The 20920-nt window shown below is 48.1% G+C and overlaps 2 protein-coding genes across 2 annotated transcripts in view; both read left to right on the forward strand.

Moving 5' to 3' along the window:
• Window positions 1–1161: 1161 nt before the first annotated feature.
• Window positions 1162–4394, forward strand: LOC130539093 (C-C motif chemokine 20-like). The gene is made up of 4 exons (XM_057057205.1): window positions 1162–3178; window positions 3273–3393; window positions 3834–3911; window positions 3975–4394. Exons 1-4 carry the CDS (start codon window positions 3115–3117, stop codon window positions 4009–4011), a joined length of 300 nt encoding a protein of 99 aa, XP_056913185.1. The 5' UTR covers window positions 1162–3114; the 3' UTR covers window positions 4012–4394.
• A 14458-nt stretch (window positions 4395–18852) lies between these two features.
• epha4b (eph receptor A4b) overlaps window positions 18853–20920 on the forward strand; it is a 50317-nt gene continuing 48249 nt past the window's right edge. Inside the window, exon 1 of the mRNA XM_057056547.1 lies at window positions 18853–19059. Within this exon, the coding sequence (XP_056912527.1) occupies window positions 18948–19059 (112 nt within the window). The 5' untranslated portion in view covers window positions 18853–18947. The remainder of the gene's footprint in view (window positions 19060–20920) is intronic.

Genomic DNA, 20920 nt, shown 5'->3' on the forward strand with positions numbered 1-20920 from the left:
GAGAAGGAGGGAGATAAGCAGTTGAGTGGAGGCTTTATTTATTTCCAAAACGTGGGTCTGTCTGGCGGAGCAACGCGTCTCCGGCTCCTCGGAGCGGCGTCGTTATTCTGAGGCGATCTTCTAACCTGTCTGTGGGCTTCCGAGGAAGGTGCGAGTGTGAAGCTGCAGCGCGTCTTCCTGGATGTGGTTTAGAGAGTGTGTGTTTCACAAACACACACTCTCATTGTTCTCTTCCTCTTCATCTCCCCCCCCCAGCGATGTGACCCGGTTATGTTACTTCACCGTCTTCTCTGCAGATTACAGACCACCCTATAAATACCCCTCACTCTCCCACTCCGCTCCTCTTCCCCTCCCTGTTCGCCTCCCTGGCCTCAGCTCTGCCAAGCTGAACCCCCCCTCCTGGGCATTTCCTGATGTCAGAGAGGTTCTGCGGTTCTATATTTTCCTGCCTCTTCACGTTGCACCAGTCATGCTGTTGGAGCCGCGGACGTCGGCGTCAACTTCAACAGCAGAAGTGCAACTCAGGCTGTTATATCACAAGTTTTCTTAATTTTCCGCAAGAATTCCTCATCCCCCTGCAGCTACTCCAGTCACCCACACTCTGGACAAACAGGGCAGATGGGATGTAGGAGGAGACAGAGAGGACAGAATCTGCTGGGCTCCCTCAATTCATTGAGCATAACCTTGCCATAAATTAGCAACGTGGGCATTGTTTTCTTACCCAACGTGTTTGACGGGTCGGGGCGACGTTAATTAGGATAAAAAGACTTTTTCAGCTGATCACTTTGGGAGTATTTAGCCCCCGGTGTAAAGAAGTGGACTCACTTTGACCTTTTCTCAGCTGTTTTGGATATTTTGAACTAATTTAAAATGTTTCATTTTAAGCCCCTTTGGCTGTGTGTGTGTGTGTGTGTGTGTGTGTGTGTGTGTGTGTGTGTGTGTGTGTGCGTGCGTGCGTGCGTGCGTGCGTGTGTGTGTGTGTACGCGTGTGGGTCTTCAATCCTACTTTGCCCCAAACCCACGCAGGTGACCAGAGGGGACCTTGTGTGGGCGGACATCACAATAGTGACCCTGCCCCCCCACCCCAAAACCCTCCTCCCCACCCCCCCACCCCCCTCCTCCTCACTCCTCTTCGTTTCTGCCACCATGAGACAAACAAAAAAGGAAAATTGCGTTAAAAAAACAAACTCAATATTCCATTTGCCAACAAGACGCGGTGATAAAAACTCAAAAAGACTTGATGATGCTAATGCTAATTGCTTAAAAGAATTACCATTAACAAATCAACCTTTTATTAAGAAATTAAGTTGCATTAATCAATAAAGGACATTAACATTTGGTATAAGTGTGCTCTATCAAGCTGTACTCCTTGTTAGGTAGCAGATGCACTAACGGAAGGTAATTAAGTATTAATTTAAATCAAACTAAGAAAAAACAAACTAAAGTTGTTTTTTTTAAACAAAAAATGCAATTTCTGTATTTAATTCCACATTGTGATTTATTCATCCTCTGGTCAGATTTGCATGTCTTGACAATTCACATTCAGTGTTTCAAAGATACATACATAAATATTGTATTTCCACGTATGCTAACCTAGGAGAACTTTTGTTTGTTACTTTTACTTATTTTTAATGAGTAATTAGCAATGACAATGATTCAGAAGATTTAAGAATATTGTTCAAATATATCGGTCTTATTATGCACGCTAACCAAGCATGAAGTCAGGTTTTGTAAAATCTGATCTTTCCATGGTTTTGGAGGTGTGTTACATGGGATTATTGGGAATTATGTTGCAATTATCCAGTTTATTGTAGTTAGAATCAACAGATTACAAAATGTACAAAAAGAAAGTGACAGAATGAAAAGGAAGGATTGAAAATACCCAAAGATTTGTAAATAATTTCTCATTTGCACACATCAAGTGTGGGTCATACTCAGAGATTCCCCGACGGTTCCGCGACACCAGTGCCCCCTCCTGGTGGGCGGAAGCAAAACCCCCTGCAGATGGACGGCGTAAGTCATGAGTGTGTGTGACGGCTACGCTAAACTGAGCCGTGTCTCCGTGGCGTGGGAGGACAGAGGAGGATTCAGGGAGGGCGAAAGTTGAACAAGTCATCTCGAGAACACAATGACTCATTTGTCATGGTGACGAGCCGGCTGAAAACTGTCGCAGGATCAATCCCGGCGCTGCCGCCTGACAGTGATCTATACCAGCGACGCTGAAATCTACAGACGCAGAGTTGTTAACACATCACAAAGATTTACAGCCACCAACTGCCACCATTTCTAAAGTGCCCATGAGCAAAAGCACTTGAGTCCCCATCACCACCTCTGATCTGTCGCTGACCTTCACACTCTTCCTTTTCTGAAAAGGTCAGCAGAAATGGATCCTCCGGGCGTCAGTTGAGGAGGACAAATGGGGGAAAACTCTCACGCAGGAGTTTCTGATGTAAAAGCCGATGTAGGCCGGCTTGATTCGGGAGCTGTCAGCTTTCAGGAGGCTAAATAGGTCATGCTAACATCAGGGTGGGGCCCCTCATGCAGCATCAGAACCACAAAACAATCTCAAGAGTGCTGATTATGTAAAAGTCCCGCTTTCAGCTCCACTGTCAAATAATGACAGTGGCCATTACGCTCACTTCATAAAGAAATATATGAAGTCAGATAAAGGCAACGCGTCGCGGAGCAAATTCAATTTACACGCAATTACGCGCGCGCCTGCTGAGAGCTAAATATGAAGCAATACGCCGCAGCTTTGGAGCTCTAAATGAACTGGAGTCGCTGCGATGATTAGAATCCGCTGTGCGCTATATGGAGAACTTTGCAGCCTGATTATTAACCCAGATGGCATAAATATAGATGAGAGCCCAAGGAGACAATAAGAACACGACTCCTCGGTGCACCAGATGCACACCGAGCCTCTCGCACACCCACGTAGAGAAATGGCATCAAAGTGCAATCTCTGCAACTTTGGCTGCCACGGTGTAGCAGTGGGCTTCCTGTCCTCAATTTAGGAGCCACAGATGACGAAACATCAATCGCAGCTCCAGCATATAAACACGGGTCGGATAGAGGCGGCCAGATCCGGCTCCTCTCATCGCCACTCGCGCAGACATGATCACCGTGACAACCTTCGTCCTCTGCTTCGTTCTGGCGTTGACGCCAGCTCCATACGCGTGTAAGGCTCTTTTTTTTCTCCCTCTCCCCCAAATTGAAGTCAGCCCAAACTAGTTGTGTTGACCTGATGGATGAGCTCGGTCTGTCTTTGACAGTAGGTTCTCATGCGAGCAGAAGCTGCTGCACCAGATACAGCGGGAAGCCCGTACCCCCCCAGCTCATCAGAGGCTACAGAGAGCACACCGCCATGGAAAACTGTCGGATCGAGGCGATCATGTAAGACCCCCGAATTTACAACCTCTCCCCCCAGCTCCCCTCCCAACGTGGCTGATCTTCGGCGTGTCAAAGTGTCAAATTCAGAATATCTGTGGTGCAGTGATCCCTTCCGGAAGATCTCGCCAGACAAATAGGCCGTTCCATCGGACGGATTTCTCTGTCAGGAACGTTTGAGAAAAGACGGTAGGGTGGACAGCCAGCCGTCCAAAACAGGATGTTTGGATGTCCTGACAGACCCACGTTACACACACAGCAGAGCAGGGTGTCAAATCTCACAATTATCTTGGGGTGTGGCCAAAAATGTGTCAAAAAGACAACAAAGGATGCGGCCACGTGTTTATTTTAATGACCGAGCTGCATAAATCACTGCAAAATGTGCTACATTTCTGAGCGGTGGGACAGAAACTTCTGCTATAACCAGAATTTTTCCCTCATTGTAGCTTCTACACTGTTCAGAGGAAGATGGTCTGTGCAAATCCGAAGGACGAATGGGTCAAAAAAGTCCTGAAACTGCTCAGGTAAGAACTCATTTTGGTGAGTGTTTTGTTCTGGTTGATTAAAAGCCTCTCCGTTCCTCATAGTTCAAAGTTGCGGAGACTATCCAAGGGCAAACCCTGAAGAAACGCCTGAAGCCTGATGGGAGTGGATCGCTCTTCAGGGCCTTCCCAAAACAGCACTGCTGGCTTCTATTAGCAAAAAATCCCAAAGCTGTAGCCTCAGTTTTTCAGCAGAAGTTTGCCAGCTCATAATCAGCTCAGGTTATCTCTGAAAAACTGAGTTGCTCTCATTTGCTTCGATGCAACAACTGGTTTTCTTCTATTAATCCTGGATTTATCCAGAGACCAGAGCTGCTTTGCATCTACTTATGGCAAGAATGGCTTTTTTTAAAACTTTGGCAGCTTTATTTAGCTTCATTATATTGTCTGCAGTTAATCTGCTTTTGTAATCAGGCGTATGAAAAAAGGAATCATCATAATCCAATAAACTCAAATAAAACAGGACTTTTATTCATGTGTTGTGTGAAGAATGCGTGTATGCGTGTATGTGTGTGTGTGTGTGTGTGTGTGTGGGGGGGGGGGGGGGGCAGTTTGACCATCCTGCCAGGCAAGGTGAGTCTTGCATCCTCGCCACGTTCCCCTGATTCTCCACTAGGTGGCAGAATCTCCCTGTTAAAAATGCGCCCCCAGCTCTCAAGCCACCAATTGAAACAGCAAGAAACTGTAGATGGCAGAAAGGCCGATTAAAGCATGTACCAGCAACAGCCAAGCTACCACGGAGACAATAACCGACACTAAATACCTGTAGACGGAGGATTGGTGCTCGGTTCTCTGCAGGCCTGACCCTTAAATACAGCCAAAGAAGACAGAGATCAGAGTTTGTGCTGTCCCCGAGCAGATGAAATACATCAAAAGTGTCACGTGTTCAGACTACGATGATTGATCTCCCCCCGCGCCCTCGAATCTGGGTGGTCAAAGAGCAAAAGATCAATACCTATCCCACCTTTTCAGCAAAACACTACAGATTCTGGGCCGCCGCACGCCTGTTTCATTTTCCACCGGCCTCCGCTGATTGACCCGTGATCATGGCTGTGTTGTGCTGACTGCTAATTCCTGTTGTGCGTTATCGACCCCAAACGCGGCTCGCAGAGCATCTATGTCAACGTTGTGTTGCAGAAAACAACCTTTATGGATTTTAGGCACATGATTGTACCAGCAATGGCTGTTACGTAACTGTTGTGTAACTGCTCTCAAAGGGCTCGAGCACTGTTTACCGCTGCGCTACTCTTCCTCTGATGCACAGAATAAACAGGTAACCACAGAACATCACCGTCTAACACATGCAGCAACCTAGTTTGGTGTATGTGCGTCCATGTTATCACCATGACATCAACAGAGGTTCACCCAAGGCTGCACTGTGGCTGCACACAAATACGCGAACGTACACGTGTTAACCTTTTAAATCTGACTCAGAGAGTGAAACGAATACAGTAGCTGCTGCTGTTGGAGCAAAACCAGAGATCTGCAGCTTCGCGGGTTTGTATGAGTAAACTTTTCGACACGACAGGACACGTTTCACTCGCCAGAGTGTGAAGATATGTGCACGCTTCCGTCTGAGCAGAGGAAAGAGTACTAAGCCTCAGACCTGGGGGGGGAGGGGAGTGGAGGCCCCCCGGACCACAGTAGTAAGCTGGCCTCAGAGGAAACATGTACTATGACTTTCCAAATACGCATGTGTGGGTGCAACATTACAATAGGCTGCGGCGTGTGCATGGAAGGTTTAGCTACACAACGTCTAAACTTTGTTTGGCTCTTTGTTTTGGGGGATTTTTGTTCTTATTTTGTCAGATTTCTCTTGTATCAATGTATTCATGTTGCTACTTTTTTATTTTATATGCCTATTTTCGGTTTTATTTGTGCGGTTTTAGGGGTAACTAGCTTGATCAGTTCCCTGCATCCATGTTTCGTTTCACTAAAGAGCAGAATAAGAAGAAAATGACAAATTCTCACTGGGGTTACACTACATGGAATGAAACTGGGGGAGGAAGTGGAGGAAGACAAAGAAACGTTTAGACAAGTTTTGTCTTTAGTTTCTTGGAGCAAAAATAGAAACGTCATATTTCCATAATTTAAAAAACCAAAACCCAAAACATATGACTGCCTGACGAATGTCAACCCTTTACACAGCTAATGAATCATTCGGTGGGAACTGATCTTCACTCCTTCTGATTTGGCGCCATGTTCCACCAACCCTCACGGTGACCATGTGACATGCTGCTGGTTCTCTGGGGGCTTTTTTCCATCACTCGATGGAGGCTAATGAAATGAAGTGTGATTTATTTAAAGATAAGTTCTTTTGCGTGGGCGGTCAATGCAGAGAAAGTACAGCTCGGTCGCACAGCGCCTCAGCTGGGGGGAGTCACAGAGGGCGGGTGGAGAAAGTCTGAGGCTGCAACCGTTTACATGAACCGCAGGCGAACAGGTTTTCCCCCCATGGTGGTCTTCTTCAGAAGCTAACTGTCATAGCTAATGAGTACCTGTGCTCAAATGTACTTGAAAAATATTTTCATGCATCAGAAATTGAATGTAAATGTGATATTCTAAAAAATAATGACATTAGCTGGACCATTTAAAGAGATGTTATTATAAACAAGTACAATAGACTCCTAAAAGAACCCATTTGCCTAATTGCATGTGCTGTGCTGTCGGCGCTGTGCTCCACGTGCACACGCCTTTGTAAGAACTGCGCAGCAAAGTTTGAATTTTCTAAGAAGAGATGGAAGATTCTTGCTAATAAACGATGCTTGTTTGGCCGACCACAACCTCGGAAGTTACACAGGCTCAAATGGGTATTCGACACTGCACTCAGGATGTGGCCTTTCTGGTTTTGAGTCTACTCAAACAGCCCCCTGCACCAAAAAGTCTATAATATCACACAGCCAATCACACATCATGACTCAAACACAGAGTCACTGGCTGGTGGAAATAGAACTAAATAATTTCCTGTATTTATCTTAATATTTCTTGTATTTTCATGTATTTTAGAGTGCAGCTCTTCTTGATTCCTTCTTCAAATCCAGTCTTTTTAAAGACTGCTGAGAAACTTTAAGTTGAACTTTTATGCATGATGTTTCCGTTGCGTCTCTATGGCAAAAACCTGTCACCAAAACCTGTCCCCAAAAACCTGTCACCAAAACCTGTCACCAAAAACCTGTCACCAAAAATCTGTCACCATCCTGCATCATCACCTCAAAAGGAAAAAGACATTTGTTCATCCATGTCTAGGCCGACCTCTTTTAAAAACATCTTAACGACTAAATGTGTCATATTTGGGGTCCCAACAGCTCCTACGGACGGCGTGCTAAGAAGGTTGAGGTTAGGATTGGTTAGGATTGGTTAGGATGGGATACGGTTGGGGTTATGGGTCGGTTATGGTAGAGTCGGGGGGTTGGTTGGGATGCCCAGGGTAGGGAGCTGGGTTCCATATTGTGTGGTGAGGACTGTCTTTAGGTTTAAATATACTTTATTTAATGTATATTTCTGAGTCTCCCCGTATTCTAAGAAGGTGAAATGTTTCCTCTGAGGCCATAACAGGCTCCTTGTTCTGTTTATTGTTCTGTTTATTTCATATTAATATCAAACAGTACCTAAAAGCTGTCTTTGGTTCCCTTGTTTGTCTTGACCACTGTCTCCTCCCTGCATATATGATCCGTAGAGTCATATATTTATCAGCCTCTGTGAGCACCAGTGAGATTCATTTTAAACAAAAAAACACAAGATCAAGTGTGTCAAAACTGCTTTATTGTTATATGATTGATATATAGTTTATATGAGCCATGTCCTGCATATATAATTGCAATAATATATAAAAGCTTCATATTGCTGTGAAATGAGCCTTGTGTTCCGTTAATCACGGACATATCCTCTGTTTCTTCCCCCTCCTGTTTTTCTTCTGAAGTTTCTTGAGACATTTGAGTCTCTCCTTTGTCAAAATTCTGTCCGTCTCTGGCGTCGGCGCTGGCGTCGGCGTGATGGTGCCCGATGGCCCGGCTGTAATCAGCGGGTTCTCTTGCAGTTCTTTTGTGACCCTGTCCATTTGGACCTTAAACCTCACCATTTCTGCCCATTTAGTGTCCGGGTTGGAGCAAAGTATTCTTCCGGACACGGTGTGAACCCTGCAGTAGATATAGAATCACAGTTGCTGCTTAAGCATCATGTCAAACATTCTTCTGATCAAACATTGGAGACTGTTTAAGTCACTTACATTAAGACTCTGACTGGACAGATGCCTTCATGCTGAATGCTGTAATCCACAACTCTACTGAGTTTGACTTTGGTGTTGGACCGATGTGGACAGGGACAGTCTGCACCCAGTCCGGGGGCTAAAAGAAAGGAGCAGAAACGGTCAGACGCCCTTCGCACCAAAGCCGTCCATGGAATTCAGCTCTGGCCTGTACTCACTCGCGGCGACGTCGCTCATCCATTGGCTGAAGCAGAGAAGAGTGGTGCCCAACACCAGCGCCGTGCTCGTCTTCAGCATTCTGCTCGCGTCCCCTCTCAGCAACACACGCTCTGAAACGGCGGCAGCGGGTCGTGGCTCTTTCGGCAGAACACCGAGTTCGTCTCAGTCGGGTAGAAAAGGCGGTGGTCGCGACCTTCCGGGGAGGGCTGGCAGATCTTTCTGAACAGTTCAGGTTTGGTCTCTGTTCTTATAACAAGATGCCCCCCGCACGTCCCCCACCCCTTCCGCTTTCCTCCATCACACCGCCAACCCAAGGCGGTGGTCACATTGTCGGAAGTGGAAAGAATGAGCAAGCCAGAGATGAGAAAGAAGCCTTCTCACCACAGCCCTGCCCACAACTTTCATCCCCGTGATACAGATATCAAGCGCTCTGCAGCAGAGGCGCAGGTGACGCGCTGCCTCCAACCAGCACCCGTGGAGGGGATTCGATGGGAGACGATCACACAGCGAGTGGGGACGCCTGTCAATCAAAATGGACGCCGTCGGCTTCAACCACCAGCTTTCTCCATGCTTGTCGCTGCTATCGCGGCGCGGTCAATGCGTGTCAAGGCATCGCTAACCAGCGCTTGTGCCACTTCCTGTTAGCCTCTCCCATACCTGACTGTTGGGAGCGATACAGTGAACAAATAAATGCAGATGTGGGTACGAGCCAGCAAATTTGGACGCGCCTTTTCCCACACGCATACCAATGAACGCTTTCTCTGCATCGAATAGCTCATCCTCATCAGTATCGTCCCCGTGGCAACCTGTTTGTCAGAGAAGAACCGCCTCGCTGCTTTATTTATGCCTCTCATATTCATTAGCTGTTGTGTGGGCAGCAGCCCGGGTCGTCGGGTCGCCGACAGCGTGGCTGATAGCGATTCATCTCCTGATAGAGCGAGGGAGTGGAACGTGGCGTTGCTGGAAATTACAATCAATAGCGACTCTCATATCTCGTCCCCTAACAGACTGGACAGCCAGCGATGCATGCTGTCGAGTCCCTGCAGATTAACATGAAAAAGAATATCCAATAGCGCACGAAATCCCTGGGCCTCAAATGGAAAGACACTGGAAAGTTACCCTGCAGAGATTAAATCCTGTCTGCAGCCTGTGTTTACTCTTCAGGGCCAGTTGAGCTTCATGCACAGGGAGTTTAGGGTCGAACCGGGCAGGAAACATCCCAGCAGTACCTGCAGAATGACAGTAATGAGATCAAGATTAGAGAAGAGAGTTTCCTCTTTTTGGTTTTAAGCCTTGTAAGCCATCAACTCCCCGCCTCATCCCGTTGTCTTGTTCAAAGATTTTTAGACAACACGGAAAATGTAATCCCGTGCAGCAGGCAGGAAACCTCCCGTCTGGGCGGGATTTGGAAAAAACCGTGGCTTATTTCTAAAGCTGGAGAAAGATTCGGATATTTCTGCAGATCAATGCACTGACCTTTCTCAGGCTGGTGTCCCCCCCCCCCCCCCCCAAAGACCCCAGCGGTCCGGCAACCATCGTTCAAGTGTTCCTATTCTCTGAGTGAGATAGAATCAATTCTCCTTTTAAGCCCTTATACAATCTTATTTCTATTACACGGACAGTGAAAAGCTGATTAAATGAAACTCCTGATTGGATAGAACTCAACAAATGCCCCCCCCCCCTTCCCCAATCATTCCCCTGGGCCCGTGTATTCCAGCTCGATATTAGGGAATTCCTTTGGGAGCCGCAGAAATGACATTTACTTTCCCATTAATATTTCAATTAATAAAGTCATTGCCTTTTCATTTCCTGGAACCCGCAAAGCAGAAATGGAAGCGACCTCCCGCCCCCGCCGTCTGACTGCTGTTGACCCCTTCCCACTCAGCCTCGATCGCGGATCAACCGTCCATTTAGAGAGGGCGTCAATTATCGACTTAAATGCTCCGTATTACCATATATATTAGCATATTGAGAGGGGCCGAGCCACCCCTTGTCTCCGGGTCGCGGCCCAGAGGCTGCAGGAGTGCACGGAGCCTGATCAATAACAGCTTTGATTACAGAAGCGCTCGGCCTGCTGGACTCCACGGCTGGAGGGGTTCTTGGCAACCCAGCTGATCCAAGGATCATCAGACAGAGTGGGTCTTCCTCGCCTCAGTGACCCGTCGGTTCCGCTTGGTGTTAGAGGCACCAGCCCACCCTCACATCTGCTCAGCTGGACTTCCTGTCATGATGATCAGATTGAGGGCTCTTTTTTCTAGCTCTCATTTCCGAACCCCTCTTCTTCTCTCCTCTCTTCTTCTGTCCTTCCAAAGGGCGACACTAGATGGCGCTGTTCTCCTGCAGTAACCACGTGCAGGGGCCTGACAGGCTGTGAGTGAGTCATCTGAATTCATCCCAGCGGCGCAAAATGGCAAAAATACAGCCAGTTTCCCCCCTCAGGCTACAGCTGACATTTTTCTGCTCTTCATGCTTTCACAGTCAGCAAGATAAGATGTCAGCGGGCCGTTGCTGCTCTGGAATTCCCATTTTGGATGCGTAATTGTTGTCTGCTGACTCCAAAATTAGCTTTTAACAGAAAATCTGTCCATTTCTTCCTGTAACTGGCCGTCAGTCACATGTCTCCCTTTGGTGATGACCTTACAGGCTGTTTGACAGATACTGTCAGGTGAGAACCAGCCTGACCATGGAGCTGCTTCATGAGCTCTCCTCTCTCTGCTCTTGTCTTTCCAACTCACATCTCCTCTCCCTCACCCTCTTTGTCTTTCAGCAAACATGCACCAGCTCTCCGTTGACTCACAAAGGTCCCACGGTTGCAAATTTCACCCTGACCGCAAGCACCTTTTGACTCTCTGCCCACGGAGACGCCACACACCCTTGAAACTTTTGGTCTGTACAACCCGCTCCCCACTGCAACACCCTCTCCCCTGCTCCTCTGTTGAGTCAGGCAGAGTCATTTTAAAGTCTTAGTGTGTGTGTGTGTGTGTGTGCGTGAGTGAGAGAGAGTCCCTCCTACTTTAGCTGGATTAATCTAAGTTCCTGACCTTAGGGTGGTAAGAGGGGCCCATGTTTGGAAACACAGGCACTTGTCTTTGTCTCAAGGGCCCAGTGGGGGAGCCCGGCCGAGGGGCCTCTCTTGTCATGCGCGCCCAGGGATGCACTGAAGCCAATCACGGGGCTCCAGCACTGTGCTAATCTGTGCCAGCACCTTCTTAATATCAATATACCGTGAATAAATGGACAGCTGTGGAGTGTGTGTTTGGGGGGGGGCCCCGCATTGATCAGACACTACCTTGCTGTGAGTCAATCCGGCCTCAATGACCATTCACGTGTGTCGGCCCGATTCAATGTTGCTCGATAGCAGAGATTCCTCCTGGGGTGCGTTTATGTGTGCAGATCGAGGGCGATTATAGATCACAAGCAGCTGCTGAGAGTTAAAATGAGAAAGGAAACTCCATCTTCCAGCATATTGTGTCATGACGACACAGCAGCGGTGCGGTTGTGTTCCTTATTTCATTATTTGATAGCCGGATGCTAACCACATCCACCCGGTCCGTGAATTTAACAGATATTAGCAATTAAACCACTAAAATATGTGGCATCTAAACAAATACAGAGCTTTGACAGCAGCGCATCAATCCCTGGAGGAAACTAACTCGTATTTTTCTATATTTAAACAATATCCCTCGCACGAGAGCCCTGTAGCGCTGAATATCAGACCTGCGGCCTCGTGCCTACAACTAAATCAACAGCGCGACCTCGGATGTGGCTGCTTTCATCCAAAAGTTCTACAAACGTATTTTATCAGGTAACAGTAATAATTGAGAAAAGATTATGATTTCTTGATTTAATCATTTATTTTGGCTGTGCTAACACAAATCGTTGTGCAACTGGAAGGGAGACTGGCTGTTGAGAATCAGTTAATAATTTAATCAGATATTAGAACACCTGCACAGCGGAGTGAGACCATCTGGAAATAGTCCCAGCGCTCATGGGATGTCTCTGTCCAATCAAATGACTTGGTCCGAACCGACTGCTTTATAAACATTAAGAAATAATTCATATAAAGTCAAATCCAGACACAAAATGTGTTTTGAATGAGCCGCCGGGCCCATCTATGCTTTGGAATCGTGACCTTGAAAAATAACAGATCAGATTTCAGCTCTACATAATCATGGAATAGGTGAAAATGGCCCGAGTTATATACTATTTTATAAATTATTAATGAACCCTGCCTTTGATATGAGCAAGCTGTGCGACTTTAGGTATTGAAATCATTTAAATTCAGGAATCTTACTGATGTCCATTAGCATTAGCATTATTAGCAACTATGGACAGTTTAAAACTACACAACAACATTGTTCTGTGGTCATGAGCAGCTTGACCACGGGTAATGTGATCAAGGCGTAAACAGAATGATGTGTTTATACTATCAAAGGAGGGGAAAAGAGGTGCAAGGACTGAAAGAATGCTGGTGAAAGGAACAGAGGAATGCAGGAGGGAGGACTAACGAGGCAAAATGAAAATAGATGACGGACGATGAAGTGGCCGGGAGGAGGCAGTGAGGAGGAGGTCTGCCTGTCAATCGGATTAGGAGCCAATCATTCAGCGGAGGATCGCTTTGACCCGAAACCTGGTGGATCACATTCGCCACTGCACGCCCGCACACATCCACGGAGGCACTCAGCGCCGCTTCCCGACGCAGCCGCATGGAGATAAATGTGTCTCGCTCGCATCCAGTCTGGTGTTAAGTGCTCTTATTAGAGGGTGTATCAGCCTGCATGTAGGTGGCGAGTGTGTGTCTGAGTGTAAGTAAGTGAATGAGTAACGAGTGAGTGATGGATGGGAGATAATGCACATTTACCCTCACGGGGGCCGGAAAGGTTCGGTTGTCTCGCCGCCTTTTGCAGAGTATCGCGTTTGATAAGACGACTTCCCTCGCAGGCGCTGGGCGCCACATGTAAATCTCCTCCACGCGCTTCTTACGTTTTACGCTTCCGTCGTACCGGATCCATCTCCCTCCACATCTGCATCTTTCTGTCCCCCTCCCCCCTCCCTCGATCTGTCTGCTGTCTCCTGCTAATGGAGCTAATTTGTTTAGCACGGCTAAGAGTGTCAGTCCATTAGCGCGGGGCTGTCCGTGCCAACAGCGATGGTGACAAATAACGCCAACATGTCTGTCTGCTCTGTGTACATGCGGTAATCGTGTTTATTTGCGTGAAATAAGCGCGATCTAGAAGATTGTTTACTCAAAGAAACACTTGCGCTTTAGCATTGAAATGTTACGTAACGGGAAAGGGCCCATAACGCCTTTAGCTGGCACAAACTGACTTTTGGATTGCGACGTTCAGGCTGATATTTAGCAATAGTCACCATCTACACCTGCGCTTTAGGTTAGCAGATTACCTGAGCTCAGCAGGAAATTCACCTACCTATAAATGCATTCAAGTTGTAGTTCTTCCTGCTGCTTCAAAGATACATTATGGGCTGTGACTATAACGCAGCTATAAAAACAAAACAAAAAAATTTGCCGCACAGCTCTACACTCTGTTTTTCCTTGAACTTCTTTTCTGCTTCAGAAGCCGTGACGTTGATAGTTAAAATTTGGCTCAGTTTAGCAAAAGTTTGGTTTAAAAAGTTCAACAACCAAGGAGCTCCTGCATCACAGACAGGTGACCTGGTGGTAGCTGCAGCCCCTGTGTCTCATCCAAGGTCAAACATGTCACTCAAAGCTTGAAATATTTAAATGTTGTTTTCCATGAGGTGGCTGTACGCCCCCTACTGGTGATACGTAGCAATAGCACATTTGTTAAATGGTTGTAAACAGACAGCGTGGTTTCCCACAGCAGATATGCTGCCTTGAATAGAGCACTAAATTTTTGATAAGCCTAAAGAGTCTGAAGGCTCAGACAGGGAGTAGAGCTGCAAATAACCTGCTGATGGGGAAACAGCGGGAATGACAGTGATTGAAGCGATTCCAGCAGGAAAAGGAGGAGCTGGGATGAAAGCGGTCACCCAGGGAGGGTTGAAGGGTTTTGAACAGCCTTGAGATCTGTAGACCGACTGCAGAGGAGAGGAGGGGGATCGGCGGAGCCATCAGCTGGTGCGGGCTCACGTTTAGATCAGCTGATTCTGGGGAAGCTTCGGAAGCTAAACTGCGCCTAAAATAACTTCTCTCATTTATTCATCATAACCCGCATGAGCAGAAGCAGGAGCCGTCAGACAGGAAGTCAGAGAAATCTGAGGGCAGTTTTTGGTATCAGGACAATTAAAGGCCTCGCCGCTCCACATATAGGTCTCTTCTGTTCCCTGAATAGTTTGATTGATCCGTAACTCCTCTGGCATTCAGCCAGCAGGAACAATCCCAATACCTCCAAACTGGAGCAGCTAAATGGACTCCAGTCGCCATTATTGGTTTTACTACTTGCTTTTATGGACCTGTCAATATCCATCTATGCATATTTTATAAAACAGTGGAATTTCTCTCCGTGGGTCGCTGCCCTGGTTCTCCTGTCTCCTGGAGTTTGGGGCTATTAGCCCAAAGATTTACTGTCGCTGGAGGATCAGCAGCAGAAAATCTTAATAAAATTGGAGACCTGACGGCGGCAGGTCTGTGCGATCCATACGGACGACAGCCAAGCCTAAATCTCATTTATCTTCTTCTCTCTCTCAGCCAACCTATTGATATTAGGGCACAATGGCGAGGAGGTGGAGTTTCCCAACTCAGGCTCCTTCCTCTGCCAACAGGCCGTCACTGTTTGGGTAAATTCCAATATGTCCGATGACCACATCCTCCCTTTTATCCATCACTCTCTAAACACCTTTGATTTGATCTGACAACGCCGCTTTTCTGTTCCATCAATTATATTTTGAAGAACCGACGACCTTCGTTTTTTTGTTTCCCCTCTCCCCCCCCTCGCCACCCGCGGCGGGCCGGCCTCCTTTTTCATCGTTGGATAATAGGTCTGCTCGGACGGGAATATGATCCGGCCGGGATCCATTGATTGCTCAATCCTTCTTCTGTTGGAGGAGGACGGCGGTGCGGCGGCACTTCCCCCGCAGCCTTCCGGTAAAGGCGCTCAGCTGTGAGGGAAAAGTGCTGAACGCTCCACATTTGCTCTCCCACAGCCCCAAAAACAGCAGCTCAGCCGTGGAAGCGCGTGAAGCTCGTGGCTGCTCAGCAGAGTTCAGGCATTTGTTTTAGATGAGATGAAGATCCCCATCTTTTTGTCAGATGGGACACTCACTCGGGGGGTTCCTGAGCCTGCGTATGCAGCTGAGACAGGGGGCAGACGGGGGCTTTGTGCGCCGGCCCATTCCCACACTCCTTTTCACCTTTTGTTGTACGGCAGCACCGGCGCTGTCTGACATGACGAATCGCTCCGCCCGCTTCGCTGAGACAGGAGGAGAGTCCGAGCGCACTGAAGTGGCAGCAAGAGTGCATGTGCAGCGAGCACAGACAGAGGGCTTCTGGGTGTGTGTGTGTGTGTGTGTGTGTGTGTGTGTGTGTGTATTTAGTACATTTTGAGTACCAAAATACTCCTTCTACTCACCTAAATGTGGACATTTTTGTAAAGGTGGCCATGGCTTCAAAGGACCATTTGAGAGTTAGGACATGGTTAGATTTGGGTTCAAGTAACGGTTGGGGTTAGGGGGTTAGATGGGTAATAAATTATGTCTATGAAAGTCCCAAGCAACATAGAAATACCAGGATGTGTGTGTGTGTTTGTTAATATCCTTGGGTTTATTTTTCCTTTCAAACTTCCTGCCAGAAACTGCTTCCCTGGAACAGAGGAGTTGAGATCTTGGTGATTCCAGCTCCTTATGGATAGATTCCCTGGCAGATCATCCGAACCTGTGCGTGAACCTGCATGCACGCTCACACACACACACACACACAGGCTAATGCCTCTGCACAAATGCCAGCGCCAAGCTGTTGCCTATAATGCGTTCAGGCTGTCACAATAGAGACATTACCACATGAGTGAGCGGCTCTGAATGGGACGGGTGTGTGTGTGTGTACAGACTGTGGTGGCTCCGGGGGGGAAGGCAGACGACCCCGTCATCACCTCTGCCCCTCGTCACCATAAATGGATGCGCACACTTGCACACATGCTCCTCCCAAAGAAGTTTTGATTTTCGCTATGAACTCTTTTTTTTTTTCCAAAATGTAGTTGTTTCCGAGGGCAACGGGGACACGGAGCCGTGCGGCTCATTTGCTTAGAAGGATGGATGAATTAAGGAGGTGACCCATCCGGGCCCAGCAGGGCGAGGGGTGAGAAACAAAATGAAAGGAGTCTAAGGCCCGGAGTGAAAGGCGAGGGCAAAGAGGAGATCAGCGCTTCCTTCTGGAGATTCTCAAAGATCTAGCTCTGAAAGATGAAAAAGCACGAGCAGAGCAGAGCAGAGACACCCGGAAGGGCCACGAGGGGACGGAAAAGCTCCGTTAGGGGACTGTTAATGCACGTGTGATGTGTTCTTGCATCGTTATGTCCTGCTTTCTGGGGTGTGTGCAAGTGTGTGTGTGTGTGTGTGTGTGTGTGCTTGTGTGTGTGTGTGTGTGTGTGTGTGTTGTGTGTGTGTGTGTGTGTGTGTGTGTGTGTGTGTGTTTCTACTGGAGGGACTGACAAGGGCTTAAGGGGGCTGTGACATGCTGTCACTGGTGGAATGCATGACAGCGGTGTTTTGTCGCCCTCCAGATGAATCGGCCCACAGATGAATGCGGAGTCATGGCAGCAGAAGGAGGAGGAGGAGGAGGAGGAGGAAGAGAGAAAAGGGGGATGAGGGAGCTAGCAGAAGGAGAAGAGGAAAAGGGATCTATTTTTCCTGCACCCCACTCAATAAGGAAATTAGGTCATCCAAGGAAAACCATTGTAGGGAACAAATCGTAATCGAACCCTTAACAAACTGGTGGAGGAGGCTGAATCACCCCCCCCCCCCCCACACACACACACGCACACGCACACACACACTCTTTGGTGGCACCGGGGGTTAAAACTGAATTTTGGGATAAATCAGCACGGCTTTGACAGTTTTACGGCTCTCTCAGGAGCCTCGTTTGGGACAGCAGCGTGATGGAGGAAGGTTGCTGGTGGTAAATATAATTGTGGTCACGATCCTCCCATAAATCACGTCGTGGTTATATCACATTTGCACAGGCGGTAGACGGAGGTGGGGCAGGATCGCTGCGAGATCCCCTCACCGCTTTGTTTTCAGGGGACAGCGAATGCAGCGGAAGTGCCAACAATTATGTCCTCATCCAGAGGCACCAGGAGCAGGGCTGCACGCATGTCTGCAGGATGTGGACGGTTCAGCACCAAAGCATGCAGGTTTCACTCTGAAAACGATTACTCCCCCATTAGAGGAGTCATTCGAGACTGAAAATGAAACGGTTCCTCCTCTCCATCTATTGCAGCTGCTAAATGTCAATGATTTGTAGTCAGATTTAATCAAGTTCAAAATGTTCCCCGATTCACTGAGCATTCCGTGGGCGCCCAGCCCTCAAAACTCTGACGGGAACGCTTCAGTCTCTTGCTTCTTAAGCCTCACATGTGTGCTCAAAGTGTATAAAAGAGAGGAGGAGTACAAACATGTTCAATGTGCCCTTCAGCCTCCAGTCAGAGGCAGAGATGGAGGCTTTTGCCACTCAGGCTCCGTCAGGAGGATGTGCTAAAGGAGAGGACTGAAAGGTCGACCCTGCACACTCTGGCTTCTCCCTCCTCACTCATGTCACACAAGTTATTTATTCACACAAAGCTAAGCTGTCACAACACACAAACACATTTATACCCTTCCATTAAAAATGATGGAGCCTGTTGGCCCCCCGCAGCGTGAGTAAAATCCGCAAGTGGACCAAAAAAAAACGAAACACACGCGTGGTGTTGAATACCGGCAACATTTGTGCGTCAGAGCTGCAAACTGTCTGCAGGAAGTGTATCAGTAACAGGGCAGAGAGAGGGAGGCCTGGGCTGACACTGATCCAGCAATCAGCATGTGTTGGTGTCATTTATCAGAATAATTGGCAGCACGCAGCGTCATGCCGTATATCCCAACAGCTCTGGAGGAAAGGAAGGAAACTGCTCACTTTATACGTTATAAGTAATTAGCCTTATTTCAATATCATCGATGTTCATTTTAAAAGCAGCTGAAATGATCAAGGACAGAGCCGCGCTGCTCTTTCTTTTCCAAAACACAAAGGCACGCAGACACAAGAGCCTGAGCTTTACTCTGACCCTGTTCATGTGGCAGCTTTTGCACAATATTAAGGTTATTATATTATCTATTATAAGGGGATTACGATCTCTTAATTGTGTTAACTCCAACACAACTAACTAATGTTTATAGGTGAGATGCGCTTATTTGCGTCGCCATGCGCGCAAAAATGAAGCGTCTCCAAAGACCTGAACCGAGCGACTGATTGTCTGGCTGTGGAACCTCCTGCCCGTCCTTTCCCCCGATCCCCCTCTCTCTCCCTCTCTCCCTTTCGCCCTCCCTCTCTCTCTCTCTCTCTCTCCTCTCTCTGCGCTCAATCGCAGCGCTGCGCTCCACGACTCGACACCGCCAACAGGGATGCAGCGAGGGCGCAGCGCAGCCTGAAAATGGCACCACGCGTTTTGTGGATCTATCCGTCCCCTTCCCTTCTTTCCTTCCTGCTCCTTTTTTACGCGCCGTGGCCGTGCCGAGCCTTACGGAATTACCCGGAGAATGAAGGTTGGTATCCCGGCTCTGGGGAGGGTGGGGGGGTGCGGTTGATGCCTCTGTGGACGGGGAGTCTTCGCGGCGGGGACAGAGTGACGGAGACTCCCGCTAAGTGCTCCGCTCGGTTCTAAATTTTACATGAAGCGAAAGAAAACTGTTGGTCACGTTTTTCGTCTTTTCCTGTCACGGTGGCATTAAATTTGTATGGCATAAACGCACGGGCAGCCGCGTCACACTAAAGATAGACGCGGCTGCTGTGGATTTGCACTTTCTGACTTCAGAAAAGCTTCCAGATTAAAAGGCGCAACGATCTTTCTGGCTTTACTGGCAACTTGTATAAATCACACACCATTAAACACCATCGACATATGCGCCAAAGTGCCTTAATTATGTTTATTTTTATGAGAAGAAACCCGACCGACCGTTTTCTTGCGCCTTCTCTCTGCAAACGCGCAGCAGTGATTTCATTGAATTTGTCACACGCTGCTGCGGACTCCCTCCTAGTTATTGTATTAACATCGATGCTTGGTCCCAAATTAGCCTCTTCATTTACTTATCAACTACTCCTGGTGGCTGAAACGCTGGAGAGGGCTTGTTTAATGGAGAAACTGGCAGCAAAAGGGAGAAAATAGCCCAGGAAGAGAGATGCACAGCATTTAGGAGAGGTTGCATGTTACTAAATTGACGTCTGCTTGTTGCTGGAAGGTGCACAGCTTCAGTTGGACTGGTCACTCTTCTCCTCGCTCCCGAAAATATCCCCAAAAGGTCCAGCCAGGTCTTAGTCACTCAATCTGTGGCCTTGTTCTGTGGGAGCTTTTCCACTTGTTCTGTCTTTTTTTTGGCACCTCAATCAAAATGAAGCATAGAAAAGATTGGGGGAGGGGGGGCTACCATTAATGCCCGACTTCACTGTATACGGTGTATGAATGTATGTCACAGCCCCCAGGAGTTCGCTTGGAACAAAGGCTCTGGAGACGAGGAGCGAGAGTGAGGAGCAGCAGAGACAATGAGACACTAACATCCTGTTTAAATATTCATCCAAATCACAGCCAATGATTCAGCTAATTGGGAGGAAAGGAACTGTTGGTTTTGATAATTGTGCACGTGTGTGTGTGTGTGTGTGTGTGTGTGTGTGTGTGTGAGCCAGGGGATGACAAAGACAACCTCTTTCCCCATCCTGATGTGTCAAACATACCTGTCTATGTGTGATGAGGGTGTGTGCCCCCACTGGGACCCCCTCCACTCTTCTATTTTCAGCAGAGCCACATCTGCGTGTGTGTGTGTGTGCCGTGAGCTTGTGCGCTCGCACCCACACCGTCGGTGCTGTTCCAGGAAACCTTTCCCCTTGAGTGTGTCTGTAGATACACACTTCCCAAGGCTCAATTAAGGGCACGGTCCCTTCGCCGGAGCTGATTGCGAAAGGGTCAACGAGCCGGGTTCGCCGCCGGAGCCATCGATCCCCGCCGAAACTGCTGACCTTTGCAAGAACACAGCTTGTGTGGGCGAGATCAGCGGGATGGCCAGAAAGGCCCGAAACTGCAGATCTGGGAATATGAGACGGTGCTGAAATACACAAGTTTGTTTTTTTCTTCTTTTGGAGGAGTGCTGGCTTCTGCCAGCAGAGGGCGCTCCACATCCTGCGAGCCTGGACCCAGAGGCTGCCCAGCAGGGGCGGCAGGGCTCGTTTTTGTCACGTCGTCCTGCCTTCGTGCACTCACGGTGTGAGGAAAGGGAGCAGACTCCCTCTTTTCTCTCTGGCCTCCTCCCTCTCTCCTGTGGGAGATCTGTGGGATCGTCAGCACCGTGCTGTGATTGCACACTTCACATGGGGAATTTTTCACTTCCCTCCCAGTCCCCCCCCCCCCATGAGCTG

This window comes from Takifugu flavidus, chromosome 15 (assembly GCF_003711565.1).
Source record: "Takifugu flavidus isolate HTHZ2018 chromosome 15, ASM371156v2, whole genome shotgun sequence".
Lineage (NCBI taxonomy): Eukaryota > Metazoa > Chordata > Actinopteri > Tetraodontiformes > Tetraodontidae > Takifugu > Takifugu flavidus.